The sequence below is a fragment of the Cavia porcellus genome, unplaced genomic scaffold, assembly GCF_034190915.1.
Source record: "Cavia porcellus strain 051 isolate PalLab524CR breed Dunkin Hartley unplaced genomic scaffold, mCavPor4.1 scaffold_7, whole genome shotgun sequence".
In the NCBI taxonomy this organism is placed as follows: domain Eukaryota; kingdom Metazoa; phylum Chordata; class Mammalia; order Rodentia; family Caviidae; genus Cavia; species Cavia porcellus.
Window position 1 is genome coordinate 37052807 of NW_026947490.1, and position 16821 is coordinate 37069627.

At 53.3% G+C, this 16821-nt stretch overlaps 1 protein-coding gene across 3 annotated transcripts; it reads right to left on the reverse strand.

Moving 5' to 3' along the window:
* Positions 1-1141: 1141 nt before the first annotated feature.
* On the reverse strand, positions 1142-16219 carry Peg3 (paternally expressed 3). Of its 3 annotated transcripts, XM_013155323.3 has the most exons (10): positions 16059-16219; positions 15406-15542; positions 14148-14237; positions 13793-13894; positions 12678-12799; positions 10277-10379; positions 9542-9634; positions 9201-9384; positions 8785-9080; positions 1142-8642 (listed from the first exon to the last, which is right to left on the reverse strand). In XM_013155323.3, the coding sequence occupies exons 2-10, from the start codon at positions 15419-15421 to the stop codon at positions 4480-4482; spliced, it is 5169 nt and encodes a 1722-aa protein (XP_013010777.1). In that variant the 5' UTR covers positions 15422-15542; positions 16059-16219; the 3' UTR covers positions 1142-4479. The 3 variants fall into 3 exon arrangements, with proteins under 3 accessions (XP_013010777.1, XP_023421814.1, XP_063108354.1); XM_023566046.2 differs by lacking the exon at positions 13793-13894; XM_063252284.1 differs by lacking the exons at positions 12678-12799; positions 13793-13894; positions 15406-15542; positions 16059-16219.
* Between the last annotated feature and the right edge of the window lie 602 nt (positions 16220-16821).

Sequence of the window (16821 nt, forward strand, 5' to 3'; positions counted from 1 at the left end):
CCAATCATTCGGGTGCGAGGGGATCAGAAAGGAGAGAGGTACAGGACCACTTCGAGTTCAATGAAATCAGGGTCACAGAAGCTGCCTTTGTGTGCTGTGTCACACTGTGATCCCCAACAGGGCTCCAGTGGGCAACTAGGCTGACGATCTCTCATCAGCATAGAATCACAAGCATGTTTAAACTTTCCAAATTGTCTGTGATTATAATCTATAATTTTTATGGGATATTCCTGATGATGAAATTAGGTTAGTATTGATGAACTGAAATGATTCCCCTGAGGATGCCATGTAACTGCAGCAAAAAGTTAGGAACAGACATTTTATGGGCATTCTAAATCCTAATTTTAGTATTTTTATGTTAAGGGATCATAAATTCTTGTTAGAATCTTGTATTTCTAATTTTAAAATGCCCAAATAACGGAAATATGTTTGTTATGGTTTACATTTGATGTCCCCCCAAGCCTCATGCAATCATGGAGGCAGCCTAGCCTAGCATTTGTGATTGTTGATTATCTAGTGCTGAGATTGGTGATGTTAGTGCTATACCCCCCCCCCCGGGCCACACAGCTGGCATACTATATAAGGGAAGGAAGGTGGCGTGCTTTTCTCCCTTTCTTGCCCTTTTGCTCTTGTTGCTAATGGCTGCCATGAATGGCTGCCCTCAGCCACGCCAGCAGAGTATGGACTAAAACCTCCAAAAACTGTAAGCTAAACAAACCTATCCTTCCCTAATTTTGGGCACCAGTTATTTTGTCTCAGCAACAAGAGAAAAGTAACCAAGACAATGTTGGTGGTTATTAGCAAATATAAAAACACTATTGGAATATATATATATATTTTTTTTTTTGGTTCTGGGAATTGTATTCAGGACCTTGCGCTTGCCAGGCAGGCACTTACACTGCTAAGCTGGAATATATATATTTTAATCTTGGAAGTACAGTTAAATACATGGAGGAATGTAACATGAAGAGATTCTTTAGGAGTAATTTTTGAAATATGCAGAACTTTTTTTTTTTTAAAAAAGTGAAATTTGTAACCCAAATACATTTTTAAGCCTAAGGAGGTACTGTTTTGGGTTTATAACATTAACCAAAAAATACCTACTCAATAACTCAAAACACTTAAAATGAACAAAAAAAGAGACTGAGAAGTATCTTTTATTTTTATTGTTGACACAATTACAGATAATTGACCACAACCATAACAAAACAAAAACCTGCAAACAGAAATAAGATAAAAAAAAATCAGGATCTTAACCAGTCTTTGGATAGTGAAAATATGGGTGAAATACTCTTCTATATTTTCACAACTCTGAAGTTTCTATAATGAACATGTACACATATATAATGGAAATATATGTCATAAAGGTGGGCTATCAATGCTCTATAATAAAAACCAAAGAAACAGAGATGATATACTTATCTATAATCCCACGATAACCACATAACTGTTTCTTGGTTGTTTTCTATATTTCTTCCCATTACTCTCACTAACATCCTAATAGAGACCAGTGCACAGATCGAGATGTCAACAGCAGCTGCTGGAAACAAGGATGAAACTTTTTCTTCTGCTTTATTAGATTTCCAAGCTTTCTATATTGTATTGTAATGAAAAAATACATACATAAAATTAATATCCAAGAAATTTGGATCCAACTAATATCCAAGAAATTTGAGACAAAATATCTAACCATGACAACGCTGTTTTAATTATTTTTCACATTTCATTTTAGACTTTACGCATAGATATTTAACACAGATATAATCACAAGCTTGGGCACTCCAGATGAAGCAAACGAATCAAGATGTTCACAGTATTTTTGGGTGTTGAGAATACGGGTGAAGTTTTCTTCTCTAGTTTTACTATATTTTCTAATTTTGCCTCTAGACACATATTTGTTTTTAATAGAGACATATAAACTTTTTTATCAGGACACTATAATGAACATTATAAAAAATTTAACATTAAGTATAATTTCACAAGAGTAATATGATATCTTCAATTCACAATTTGACAGTTATAAATCTGTGCACAAAAACAAAAATAAACAAGATACTGAAGGGTTTATGTCTGCAGATACTGGAGATATGGATTATTTTTCCTCCACTTTTCTGTATTTTCCAAGTGTTTGACAATGAGTTTATGTTCACAATGGAAATGTGATCATTAACTTTAACAACACTACCATGAATACTCAAAAAATTTTAGAAAATAATGCTTAACTATAAACCCACAACACAATAGCTTGACTACAAGCATACATCTTAAGTTATAATTGTAGTATAAATATAATTGTGTCCTGCTTTCTCCACTTAATATTCTGCAAATATATTTCCACACTGCTATGTAATTCTTCATGATTATTAAACAGCTGCATACGAGTCCAAGAATACCTTAATCATTCTTCTATAATTTGGCATTTAAATTGTTTCCATACAGTCAAGATTGGAAAGACATTCTATCTTCTTGACCAGTTGCTTTCTGAGAAGGGTCTAGTGATTTACACTGCACAGTAACAGTCTGGCCAAATAATCTGTCCTGACTGCAAAAGCGCAGAAACCCACTTCAAGTTCCCTTCTGATGCAGTACTTCCCTGCCCCGCAGTTCCCTGAATGCCCACTCCAACCTTGGGTTTTGTATGCAGCTGCCCTTCACTGGTACCATGCTGTCAAAGACACCTTCCCATTGCCCAGGACACTCCACTCAACTCACCTTTTCCACCCTGGGCTTACATCTGGCACCTACTTCCAGTGTTTCCTTCTGTGTATCCTTTCCCTCCTAGTCTGGCGATGGATCAGGAATCCCTGATTTGGCATAGTCATTTCTGCATCTTCCTCTCAGTTTCCTGTGCCACCTGGACTCTGACACTGGCACAGCTTGCACACTGCCCATGCATGAGCCCCAGGCGTGCAGCTCTAGAGAGGAAGATGCAGACACATATCCCCTGGCAGATTGTTTGCTTGAGTCATCTGCCCCTATTTTTCACTGACTTTCACTGAAAGATCTGCTTCAAGTTCTTTTTATATTTTTAATTTTTTTCCCCAGCCACCATAGTACTGAACAGCTTGTCATACAAGGGAGAGGAAGGGAAGGAGCACAGGTGGGCCCCAGGGCCGGACACGGAAACCTCAAGCCATGAGGTCAGCTCGTGACGGAGATCAGACCAGCAGGACAGGGACAGACACCTCACAGGTAATCGGAGGGGCTGAAGAAAAGGGACAGAGGGTAACAAAACAAATTAAAGCTGCTGGGGAACCTGAGTCCATGTTAAGCGTGGGCTGATTGTAAAGAAAGCTTTTTTTTTTTTTTTTTTAGTATTTTTAAATACAAGATACCATGGAGCCAAAGTCTGACAGGTAAAGAACAGGTACACTGATGTTAGCAATCTTAAGGACATGTGCTCCTGGCCACCCCAAGAGCAAATGGACCTGTGGCAGCACACGGAGGGGCCGGCCATGGTGCTGCAGTCTCTTAAGGCGGGAAGCGCAGGCGAAGTGAGGAAAGGTCTCCATCTGGCTTCCTTAGCTACAGCAAGGCAGCCTCTGCTGGTGCTTGGCCTCCACTGGGCCGAACTCCAGCCCAGCAACGGCCGCACCCACTCTTTAAAGGCGAAGGCATAGAGTTTATAGGGAAAAGCTTCAGGTTTTATGAATTCACTGAACACACACCGACTTGCTTAAAAAAAAAAAAAAAACTTTAAAAACACCCCACACCGTAATACATCTGCTTGAGAACCACCACAAGGTGCCCACAATGGGGTGGCAGGTTGACTTGGGCCAGAAAAGCCAGCCCGCAGCTTGTAAAGACGTACAGGAAACACTAGGTCCCAAGGCATCGGTAAGGACAAAACGGCTGTAGGAGGAAACTAGAATTGTTTGTCTTATCAAACAGCAAAGAAGAAAACACATGTTACCTTGCTATCTACAGCTTCACAAGACTGAGAGCAGGGAATAAAAACAGGTAAAAAGATACTGACAGGGTTCAAATGCACAATAAACCTTCCCAGGATCTAAGACACAAATATATAGGAATTTGTCGCTCTCTTCTCCTCCAAAAAAATAAAAATTAAAAAAAAAATCAAGAGTACCAGTAAGTTAGCTCTACAGAGTAAACCAGAACTGTGCAGCATGAGGTCCAAGTCCATGTGATCATCGCCTCGCTGGGACCTGCTTGGCGGTCAACATTTGCCTAGCAGCACTGTGTACCGAGGACGGGGCAGTTTCTGCAGCATGGAATGTTCACAGGGTCCCCAAGCTGCTCACACAGATGAAAGCAAGGTACACTCAGTTGCTCTTCCACAGCCGTGCACCGAAGATGGGGCAGGGAGCTGGGGTGGAGGAGTCTCCATACCAGGCCTGAGCTATGGCGGCAGAGTCAGGGCTATACACACTAAGTTAGTTTCCTACTGACGTCTGACAGGTCAGCTAACTTCTCCAGGGCTTCCGAAGGGTCTAGGCAAAGGTTTTCCAGCCTCCCCACTCAGACGCTGGGAATGACCTGGTGTCCAGTGAGGGATGTGTCTCTGAAGAGCTGGCCACAGACCCTGCACTTGAAGGATTTCTCACCAGCCTGCTGTGTACCCACACCACTGCTTGCGTGCTTGGTGTCGCCCAGGTGCTGGCCCAGGATGTTCCCGGGCTTCAGGATGACTGTGGCGGCATGGTTCTGCAGGTGCTCACCCAAGGTTGTGCTGGAGGCAGAGGCGCCTGTGCACTTGGGGCAGCTGCTGCCTGGTCCTTTGGGCTGGCTCTCCAGACCATCCCCTCCGTCTTCCGAGGCCTCTGTCCCCCTGTGGGGTTCGTCAGCATCTCCCACCGGCTCTCCAGCCCTTTCTCCAGGGCCTTCCATCCCTGTCCTGTCTGGTTCCTCAGCCCCTCCACTGGGCTCAGCAGCCTCTCCGTCTGGCCCTGCAGCCTCTCTGGGCTCAACAGTTTCTATGTTGGGCTCGGCTGTCTCTGGCTTCGGCTCAGCAGCTTCCTCCTTTAACTCCTGAACCTGTGGAGCTTCACGTGGAACAAGGACACCAGCTTCGCCCTCGGGGATGGGGACAGCTTTTTCCTCCTGCATCTGTTGACTGGCAAAGTCCAAGTCAGGAACATCGGATGACCCATGGCCCTCACTGTCCAAGAGTGATGCAGGTTTCCTGAGGGGCTCGCAGAGAAATGCAGCACATACAGAGGTGTGCCCAGGCTCCTGGGCCTCCTCTCCATGGGCCTGGGTGCGGTGATCGCCAAGCTCCTTCGCTGTGAAAAAGTGGCCTCCACATGCAGCGCACACAAAGAGCTTCTCCCTGGCCTCGCTGCCCTGCAGCTCCTTTGAGCGTGACCCTAGCTCCAGCTCTAGTTCCAACTCTGGCTGCAACTTGGGCTCTGGCTCCAGCTCTGGCTGCAACTTGGGCTCCAGCTCTGCCTCCAGCTCTGGCTGTGATTCGGGCTCAGTCTCCAGCTGTGGCTGTGACTTGGGTTTTGGCACTAGCTGCAACTCTGGCTCCAGCTCTGGCTGCGACTTGGGCTCCGGCTCCAGCTCCAGCTCCAGCTCTAGCTCTGGCTCTGGCTCTCGCAGTGACTCTGACTCTAGTTCAGGCTCTGGCTGTGACTCAGGCTCCAGCTCTGGCTTTAGCTCCGGCTCCAGCTCCAGCTGCAACTCAGGCTCTGACTCCAGCTGCAGCTCAGGCTCTGGTTCCAGCTCCAGCTCCGACTGTAACTCAGGCTCTGACTCCAGCTGCAACTCAGGCTCCAGCTCTGGCTCTGGCTTTGACTCCAGCTCCAGCTGCAACTCAGGGTCTGGTTCTAGCTCCAGCTCTGACTGTAACTCAGGCTCTGGCTCCAGCTGCAACTCAGGCTCCAGCTCTGGCTCTGGCTTTGGCTCCAGCTCCAGCTGCAACTCAGGCTCTGGTTCCAGCTCCAGCTCTGACTGTAACTCAGGCCCTGGCTCCAGCTGCAACTCAGGCTCCAGCTCTGGCTCTGGCTTTGGCTCCAGCCCCAGCTGCAACTCAGGCTCTGGTTCCAGCTCTAGCTCCGACTGTAATTCAGGCTCTGGCTCTGGCTGTGACTCAAACTCTGACTCTATCTCCGACTCAAGTGCTGGCTGTGACTCTGGCTCTGGCTCCAGCTCCGGCTCCGACTCAGGCTCCGACTCTGGTTCTGACTCGGGCTCCAGCTCGGACTCAAGCTTGGACTCAGGCTCTGACTCTAGCTCTGGCTCCGGCTCTGGCTCGGACTCAACCTCAGATTCAGGCTCTGACTCCGGCTCTGGCTCCAGCTCTGGTTCCAGCTCAGACTCAAGCTCTGACTCCAGCTCCGGCTCTGGCTCCAGCTCAGACTCAGGCTCCAACTCTAGCTCTGGCTCTGGCTCTGACTCCAGCTCAGACTCAGGCTCGGACTCAGCCTCCGACTCCAGCTCCAGCTCAGACTCAGGCTCTGACTCAGGCTCCAACTCCAGCTCTGGCTCCGGCTCCAGCTCGGACCCAGGTTCTGACTCCACTTCAGGCTCAGGCTCCGGCTCAGACTCGGGCTCTGACTCTAGCTCGGACTCCAACTCTGACTCCATCTCAGGCTCTGGCAGGGACTCGGCCTCCAGCTCCAGTTCTGGCTCAGGCATGGCCGTGTCCCTGTGATGCTGCATGTGCACACGCAGGATGGAGCTGCGGATGAAGCTGCGTCCACACTGAGTGCACTGAGCAGATGAGCGTGCAAGGGCGCGGCTCCACAAGGCAGCGCGCCTCCTCCGCAGGCTCACAAATGTGTCCTTGGGCCCCTGTGTGAAGCACATCTGGCCATGTCTGCGGGTCTCCCAGGGCCTGAGGTGAAAGGCACCGCAAGGGGAAACCTCCCCGCTCTCTCCACCACCCACCTCCTCAGGCTCACTGTCGGAATGTGAGTGAACTCCAGCCACTTGTGTCCAGCTGTTGTCATCCTGCTGGCCCTCAAGATCTGAGAGGTCTGCAGAGCCTGGCCCGGAGTCCTGATGCCCACAGACTGTGTCCTCCTCAGAGTCACTCTCCTCAGACTCCTCCAAGTCTGAGACCTGGACGGCAGCGTCTTCCATGGTCCGACAGTGGGGCTCCTCTGGGGAATCAGCTCTCCAAAGTGCAGCAGGGCTGCTGCCTGTAACATTGCGCTGCGGGAGCTTCTCGGGTTTCTGGTGGGCCTGCCCGTCAGCATACTCCTGTTGGGTGTAGCTTGTCTGGGGGTCGACAAGGGGTGAGCTGCAGATCACAGCTGGCTCATAGTTCCTGCTCCCAGAAAGCTTCTCCTTGTTGTGACTCTCTAGGTGCTCGGTGAGGCTGGAGCCGTGAGTGAAGGGCTCCCCAAACTCCTGACATTCGCAGAGCTTCTCTCCAGGGAAGGCTGAGGGCCGCTCCCCCAGCAGCAGGGAATGAATTGCAGAGCTCTCATTTCTCCTGGGCTCAAGATACTTTTGTTTAGCCCGAGCTTTCTGGTACTCCCGGACATCTGACCCAGGAACAGTGGCTATGCCATCCTGCTTAAATATACCAGCTCCTCCTCCAGCAAGGCTTCTTGGTGGTTCAGCGCGGGGTGCGTCCCACATAACAGGGTCCTCATAGCTGTTAGTCTCTTCTGCTTCATAGGGGCTCTCCTTGGAAGGGATCTTCAACTTATTGTTAAGGTCAGAGATACAAATGGGGGATTCTCTCTTCTCACCACGTCTGATGTGCTCATTCCTTCTGTGACATGAGGGCAAAGCGAGGCGAGGGACAGTGGGCCTCCTGTAACCTTCTCTTTCCCAGGTGTCCTCTTCACAACAGCTTTGCTGGTCATTAACAGCCACAGAGCTCTGGGAGGGATACTCTGCCATTAGCTTGGCTTTTATGAGCTGTACCGCACTGTGACACTTCTGAGCTTGGGCAGAGGCCAGACTGTGAACGCCAGGCTTCTCGTATGGTTTCCCCTCAAGGACATTTTCCACCATGGGAAACTCCTGGTCTTCACCAGGATTGCCACTGAAGGTGAACACCTTCTTCTCGTCTTCCTCCTTCTCTTCGTCTTCGGGGGGCCTGGTAATCATGGGGCTCTTCTGAGATACAGGAAAAGGCGCTCTGTAAATGACAAGTTTCTCATGTTTCTCATAAACCTTGCCTGCAGAGTTCTTTCGAGAACAGATTTTCTGAGGCGTGCTGAGGTCCAGGCTTTGCATCAGGGCATCCCTGCCACCTGTGAGGTCGCAGACCTTCTCTGTGGTGTAGCTCTTCTGCCGCCTTCTACATGACCGACCAGGAACGCCGGACTGCTCACACACCCAATTCTCAGTCTCCAATGGGCCTCCTCTTTGTGTTCTCTGATGCTCTTTCAGGGAAGTGCTGCTGAGAAAAGACTGCCTGCCACAAGCCTCGCCTTCGTGGATTTTCTCTTGGCAGTACCTTTTCTGAGATCCACGGAGGATGGAGCGGGGCATAACCGTGTCCTGGTGCTGGGGCTTGGGCTTATGCTGGCGCTCCCATGCTCGCCGGTGCTCCTCTGGGCTGTGTGTTTCCTGGTGATCCATCAGGGCGGAGCTCTGAAGGAAGGTCTGCTCGCACATCCTGCACGCGTAGAATTTGTCTCTGCCATACATCCTCTGGAGCTCCCTGAAGGTCGGGCTGGGCATTTCCGTCTCCTCGTTGTCATCCTGGTCCGTATGCTCTGCGAGATACGCTCTGGTGTGGATTCCCGACTGGCGGCCAGGGCAGAGCCCGGAGTGAAGGCTTCCCCGCACTCCTCGAGAAGTGCTTCCCTCCACCCTTCTGAACCTCGCTGCCGGCCACGCTGTGAACGAAGGACTCACCATCGCTGCAAAGGTTCTCCCTGGTGTGCATGATCTGGTGCTCCACAAACTCCGAGATGACACCGAATGACCTCCCGCACTCGTCGCACAGATACGGCATGGCTCCAAAATGGACAGGGGGCGACTCTGAGATGGAGGGGGTGCTGGGGTTGCCCGGGCCATGTGGGCTGGTGGCTTTCTTTACCTCACCACCGCACTCAACAGGTCTCTGCCCAGCGCAGCCTCTGTGGTAGTCATCAGGGTCCTGCCCATCAGAGTCCAGATGGCAGTGCCTCTTCTTTTCCAGCACTCTCCTCCTGCAAACAAGGCCTGAGGTGAACTGGAAGCTGCCCCAGCACAGACTCCCTTCGTGACCCCTCCCCTGGATCCCTGCCTCCCTCCTGCTACACGACGCGTCCTTGCAGTTGTCATCCAACCTTCTGGGGAACTTCTGCAGCTGCTCACTGGACCCCCTGGCTCTTCCAGCCTTGGAGTGGCCACGCCCCTTGGAGCGGGACACATCCCTGACAACATCTTCCATGATCATCCCATGGGGAAGTTCCTCTTCACAGGCCTCCTGCTGCTGGGCTGAGTTTTGGGCTTCAGGCACAGTATACAGACCTGGAAAGAAACCCCAAAGGTGAAGCCCCCCCCCACCCCCAAACTCATGCACAGAGTCGGTGGAACTCGGCAGGGGGCATGAGGAGCAGGCAGACTCCCCAACCTCTCCATGTGGGTCCAGAGGTCACAAGCTCCGTGCCACTCTGCCCATGCTCACCTTGGCTGGTGCTGGGGTAGGTGTCTCTGGCGACCCTCAGCAAGTGGCCCTGTGTCATGTGGGACTGGCGGTCATCTTCAGCAAGCTGTATCCCTGGTCACAAGAACAACACTGCAGCTAGCATCCAGACTGGAGTCAGAAAGCCATCCCCAGGACTGACCTCCACCTTGCTATGAGCTGTGAACAGCACAGGGCTCTCCAAGGTTCCCTGGGTGCCTTTCACTTCCCGTCTATGTCCTACTTTTCACTCTTTAACCCCACTCCTAGCTGCCTTTTCATTAATTCTCTTGACTACACCCAGAAATCTGTTCAGACCTACATGTTCGTGAATTTACTCTCTCAGCCACTCCAGGTTTCCGTGGTCCTACCCCAGTTTCTACATGCTCTCTCCCTACCTGCTTTCCAAATACCAGAACTCTTTGAAGGCAAGAGTCTCATGGACTTGCACAGCCAACGAGCGACGCTGACCAGAGGCCTTTGGGGAGCCCACATGAGTCAGGAACACAGGTCCCATTCCACATGTGCTTATGAAGTCTGCTTCTACTACTTTGGGCAAAGTATCAGCCCCATGGCAAGAGCCAGCCCCGCCCATCCCACCTGCGCAATGTGTTCCTCAACCAAAGCCAAACAGACTTTTTTATCCCCTTACTTGAAAATCGTCAAAGGCTCTTGTGAAAGTTGGATTCTGTTAACCTGCACTCACCCCGGGGGTGGCCGGGCGAAGCCACCGCTTACCAAGGGAGAGTAGCTTCCTGTAGGTCTCCATGTTATCCTGGATTGGGTTCTGCAGTTTCCAGTCAAACTTGAAGCCCATGACATTCTGGAAGGACTCGTCATCCTAGAACAGTGAACACAGACCTCTGGATGGAGTCCGACGCCCACAGCAGCCCACCAGAAACAATGCTGGTGACACGGGAGCTTGACAGAAAGCTCTACAGGAAACGCTCACGATACCTGGGTCTGAGGCATCCAAGCCATGTGGTACTGGGCGCCTACGCTGCACCTACCTTGGAGCTGCACTCTGAGGCAGATCCCAAAGACACGTGACGCCTACTCCTTGACCTCATGCAGCTTACAATTTGGTTGGGGGGAAAGGACTAATGAAACAATTAGAGAACAATAAAGAGTAAGCCCGGACACAGATACAGAGGCTGGATGGGTGGGCATTGCAGAGAGAGGGCTTGCGGGGGCCTGAACAGAGGGCCTGAGCAGGCACGGTGCTGTGCAGAGATGGCAGTACCTGCAGGCCAGGATGGTGGGAAAGCTCTGCCTGGTCACATGTTCCACAAGCATACAGCCTTGGGGACTGGAAGGACAGGTTCACACAGACACCTGCCTGGCCAGACACATACGTAAACTGCCTTCCCCATTCCCTAGCTGCCCAGCATGGCTATGCAGAACACGCCTCAGTACAGGCTTCCAAAACAACAGGAGAACTGCCAAGACCAGTGGGCCTTCATTTTAGGGCTACCTTTTTCATCCTAGTAGATATTCCCCCCAAACAGGACTTAAACTTCCTCCACACTGCTCAGGAGAGCCTGGTGTCAAGCAAATGTACCAACTGTGCCTGGCCAGATTGCAGGACAGGAGCTCCTGCAGTGTGTGGCCTGTGTTTATGCAGGAAGACAAATTATATAAAGACAGACTTTTGATAGTAACTTTACAGCTGCTCTGCTGGGAAGACTACAGATGGTGTAGCAACAAGCAGAACGTAACGCAAGAAAAACAGGCAGCATTTTCAGAGTGAGGGGCATCCACTCAGAAGGCAAGGCACACGGCACCAGGGCCGTGGAGACCCCCTCTGTACCTGCGGGGTGCAGGCACGAAATCCTGGAGCATGGGAGGAAACAAGCAGAGATTTGAAAACAAATCTCTGTCTAGGTTACACTTGAGAGTTTCCGGAGGATAAACAAAACCCCAGGAGGCACTACAAGCATGGCCCCGTGACACCTGATCTGCTGGTGCCCTGTGGCCACTGGCCAGCAGGCTTCTCAGGGCAGCGGGGCAGGGATCGTATGGGGTAATGAGGGCATGTGCACTGACACCAAGATGCATATGGCCACACCAAGAGAGCCAGAACTCAGAACCAGAGGCCAGCAGGGAGCAGCCGAATGGAGACCTGAGGAGGACAGAGGTGGGTGGGTCTACATTCCTGTGCACAGAGTTGAGGACCACACCGGACAAGTTACTGTTCACACTGCTCCTGCCATTTGTCGTTCTCAATAAGACAAATGCACGCTCAGCTCTGCACTGTGCTGTGCCTCTGAGGGACTAAGGATGCCCTGACTTGGACTTGAGTTCCTGTGCAAAGCAGCAGCGCCCATATGGCTGTCTCTGTCCCCTAGTGGCAATCCTCACCCATGGCATCAGTCCAGTACAGGGAAGAGGCTTGCCCGGGAGCACAGATGGCGCTGGCAGGATCTGAGGGTAGCCAGTGACCTTCCTGGCCAGGCCTCATCAGCAGGAGACAGTGGCTCCCAGATCTGTGGCCTCTCCAGGGCAGGGCATGGACCACAGCTTCGGCCAAGGACGGGCACTTTAGACACCAAAGGCGACAGTATGATGGCCAGGCCACCGCTGCCCAGGCCTCTGCATGTGCTTCCCCAGTGCCCGGGCCCCAGCACCCGTGCCTGTCCTTGACGCGCATGCTAGGCTCGAAGACGGTTTCTGCGACCAAACCCAGACCTCTGCTCCAACCTCCTGTGTCCCTTGCACGGACTCAGAGCGGTGGCAGTAACTTCGGGGAGCTCTCTGTCTGGATGGCTGCATCTCCTGGGATGGAGGACTGCACAGCCAGCAGGAGACAGGCAAGGCTTCAAGCCCTACTCCCTTGCCCATCTGCTCTGCAACACAGGGCTCCTTTGGCTCCTGGCCCTGGGGAGCAGAGAGGGCTACAGGCTCTGTTTCTCCGCCCTGCAGGACTGGCCAGGATACCCCACCTACCAGGGACCTATGTGGGCAGCACCTAAGATGGCAACAGTGACTACAGCTGCTCCTCACCCATGGGGCACACTAGGCTCCTCCTGGGAGGGATGAGGGTTCATGGCCCCTGTAGGACCCAGGACAGATGGACATAGCACTGGGAGACAGGAAGGCATTGCTGCTGTGACTGGGCTGGGGAGGAGGGTGCGTGTACCTGGGGCTGGGCCTCACAGTCCATGGCATTCCCGTTGTCACCCCCATTGTCATCTCTGTCCACCTCCAAGCTTGTATCTTCGTCTTCTACTCCAGGAAGGGATGGATCCCACGGGAGCAGCCCTGGGAAGGAGCAGTCATGGGGGGGAGCAGCCCAGGCCAGCCCAGCAGGCACCAGGAGGCGCCCACAGCTCATTGCCTGCAAGGCATCGGGGAGGCCCAGGCCTGACCACAAAGTTAACGGAGGTGGTGGCTGCAGTGTGAGTCCTGGAGGGCCTGCCAGACTTGCTCTTGGCCCTGAGCCCTCAGCTAGGGCCACACAGCCTTTTCCTTTCCTTACTGAAGTGCTCCCTACACCACTGCAGTGGGCCCCAAGTCCAGGAGGAATAAAGGTGACCACTAGTTGCTGAAGCCAACACAGCACACAATACAGCAGCTCCTAATTCTCCTCTCATCCCTGAGAAGCAGGGCCTGGTTTCTCACATCTGCACCATGCGGTGACAGCCTATCCTAACTGGTTAGCATGGTTAAAATGGACTGTGTTTCACAGTCACTCTCTCTCTGTGGCACTTCACACAAGGTTTAGATATTTTGGTTTTTTTTGTACCAGGGATTGAACTCATGACTTCGCACTTGCCAGGTAGGCCCCTATGCCACTGAGCTAAATTCCTGGTCCTAAGTTTTAAATTTTTGTAGTGGTGTGGTCTTTTATATGAAAACTTCAAATTAAAAAAAAAAAAACAAAAAGCACCAGGGCCGGGGATTTAGCTTAGTGGCCTAAGTGCCTGCCTGGCAAGTGCAAGGTTGTGAGTTCAATCCCCAGTACCACCAAAAAAAAAAAAGCACCAGCATAAGAAACACCTCGAATAAACGGTGGTGTGCATGACAGATACTGCACAGGTGGACCTCCTGCAAGGGTGAGGAGAAAGAACTGGGCCCAAGCTCTGGAAGAACTGGAACACAGTCAAACCGAGGGGCAGGGGCTGCTGAGGCCTTGGTTCCACAGAAAAAACACGTGGGTACAGGTGAGTGAGGTACAGGTGTACAGGGCCCAGGTGCACAGGGAGCAGATGTCTAAGGCACAGGTGCATGGGTGCAGGCTGGCAGACAACTTACTACTTCTAGCACTCCTGGGATATGACCAGTGGCCTTGAGGCTCCTCGTCTCCACTTCGGCCTTCCCCGGCCCAGTCCTGGCTCTGACCCTGGTCCTGGTCATCTAGGTAGTTTGGACGGAAGAAGAATGAAGGAACTGCTTCCCTCACGGGACTCATGCTAGGACTTGAGAGGCCCTGCATTTCACTCTCCACTGGTGTCTTCTGACATAAAAACATCTGCATTTACTCTCCCGTCAGGTCAGAGCTATGTCATGCATGCGGGCTGGCGCAACATTGCCTAAGAGGCCGGTCCAGGGGCACCTGGAAATGCCCTTCCCCTATGGGTGGGTGCTGGTGGGGCTGACGGGTACTCACTGCTGGAAGAGCAGACCGACTGAGGTGGGGGTGTTTCTCCTCTGCTCGGGCTCATGTCGTCGTCGCTGGTCATGTCACTGCTGGTGTCGTCTGTGAGGTCAGCAGATACCAGCCGGATGCTTTATCCGCTCCGACAGCAGTTCCTTCAGCCCTGTCCTCCCCCAGGCAGTGGTGTGATCTGATCCTTCATCCTGACCCAAACCCTTCAAGGACTTCCTGCAACTCCTGCCTCTTGAAGGCTGGGTGACGGCCTGGCTAGCTCTGCTTCTCGCCCAACAAGAATTGCCCAGAGGAGGTCATAGAAGTTCACACCTGCAATCCCAGCCCGAGGGAGGCTACTACAGGGACAGCCTGGACTACACATAAAGTTCAAAGCCAGCCTGGACCATGGCATGAGATCCAGTCTTGAGCCACACAAAACTGCCAAGAGACAGTTCACTTCCTGGGGTCCTGTGGTTCTCTCCCAGGTGGGGCCCCTCCTCCAGAGTCCTTTCCTGTGCAGACTCCAGCAGTATTCCCAGCCTGTAAAGTTGGTCCCCCAGGGACCATCTGGCCACAGACAGAGACATCCCACAGTGCTCAGGGCCCTCAGCCCCTGTCCCATGACAGGCTGACAACCCGGATGCCCCTGTTAAGGAGTGAATCTAGATGTCCCCCCAGGAGAGAAACTAGGAAGGGTGGAGAGGGAAAGGAAGGAAGAAAAAGACAGAGAGAGAGAGAGACAGAGAAAGAGAGAGACAGAGAGAGAGAGAGAGAGAGAGAGAGAACAGCCATCTTCCCCAAAGCCTCATGTTGTCAGAGGGGGTGCTTTTGAGAGGTGCCTAGATCCAGGGTATATGATCCTGGGATTAAGGGTGTGATGCCTGGTTTAAAGGTGTGATGCTAGGATGAAGGCTGCCCCAGGCTGGGTGTGACCACTGCTCACCTCAAGGGTGGGCAGCCTGGATAAGACATAAGGGACAAAAAGAGGGGTCACTGATTACACTTACTCTCCTCGCAGCTTTGCTACCTTCTGTCCTCCACAAGCTCTCTCCCCTCCACGATGCCCCTCTGCACACCATCCTATCTTGGAGGCAGGCAACTGTGGTCTGAAACCTCTACAAACTGTGAGCTAAATAAACCTTTTCTCTTTTACCTTTAGGTGATGCATATTCTGCCTCACCAATGAGAAAAGTACTAAGGCAGCCCCAACAGCAGTACAGAGGCTTCGACCCGGGCACTCTGCCGACCCTTTTGACACTGCCATCCCAGGTCTCACCTTCCTGTTGGTACATCCCCCGGCAGTGCTCTGGCTTTTCTGCCTGCACTCGAGGCTTGAGCTGCAACCCCTCTAGCCAGAGGTTTCAGAGTTTGCGCAGGGTCTCCAGAGGCACTCAAGAGTGGGTTCTGAAACCCCTAAGGAAAGAAGCTAAAGTCAGCTGGGGTCCAACTCAGGTTCGGTGCAGACGCGAGCAGATGGCGCTGCCCTCGACACGACTGTCACCGAGGAGTGGAACGCGAGTGGACACAACAGACAGAGGCCCTATGCTAGCCAGGCCTGAGGAACCCCGCGGGCCATCGCGGGGCCGGGACAGCAGCGCAGGCCCGGCCCGCCTGAGGGGACAACTGCGTCCTGGACCCCGACGGGCCCCTGTGCGGGCAGCCTGAGCTCCCGCCTCAGCGGGAACACCCAAACACGGCCTGCGGTCCGGAGAGGCGCGGACCACCGCGACTACATCGAACGCGCGGATATTTCGAAGTCCGCGGATATTCTGGTGACCGCACAGCCACACGTTCCAAGCCCTCGCTCGGGACATGTGGCTCCCGTGGGCCCATGCCACCCTCCGCGGCGCGCAGGGGACCCGGGGCTCTGGGCCGAGCGGCCGTGCAGGGCGCGCCCCGGGCCTCCGCACCCCAAAGCCCGACGCTCACCTCCGCGCCTGCCGCCCCGCAGCGCACTACGCGCCCGGCGCCAGGCGCCTCCACCAACCCTGCGGGGACATCGCCGCCGCCGCGCGGTCCCCCTTCTCCCCTCCTCTTCGTCCTCCTCTTCCCTCTCTTCTTCCTCCTCCTCCTCTTCCTCCTCCTCCTCCTCCAGCGCCGCTATCCGCGCCGCCGCCAGCCCTGTCCTCCTCGGGGTCCGCAGCCGCGCTGCCCCCTAGCTCCTCTGCAGAGGCGGGGCTTCCCGCCGGCCAATCAGCAGCCGTGCCGCCCTCACTGGTCCCTTGCTCCGCCCCACGCCACGCCAATCAGGACGCGGTTGCCGTGGCGACAGCGTGGCGCGGAGGCCGGGGTTTACGTCAAGGCCGCCCTGCCGCCGCGAGGCCCCCGTGAGCTGGTTGGCCCGAGGGGGCGGGGCGGGGGCGCGGTGCGGACCCCGCAGAAAGAAGCTGGGGGCCAGGCCGAGGGTCCGGCCCACTGCCACGATCGCGAGAGCCGAGAACACTGGAGGGCGAGAGCGTTTCGCTAAATGAAGGGCGAAAGGCAAATCCAGCAGGCAGAAATACATTCTTTAGCATCCAGAGTAGGGCAGCGCGGCCGGAGGGACCCTGCCGCCTATGGCGCATGAGAGGCTCAGCCCGGTCCCCGATAAACCGAGGCTCCCGGAGCCCCACCGGGCAGCGACCAGGGAAACGACCTGAGCGCGGAGAGCGCAGACACGCATGCGGTGACTCTTCAGTCGTGCAATGGTTAC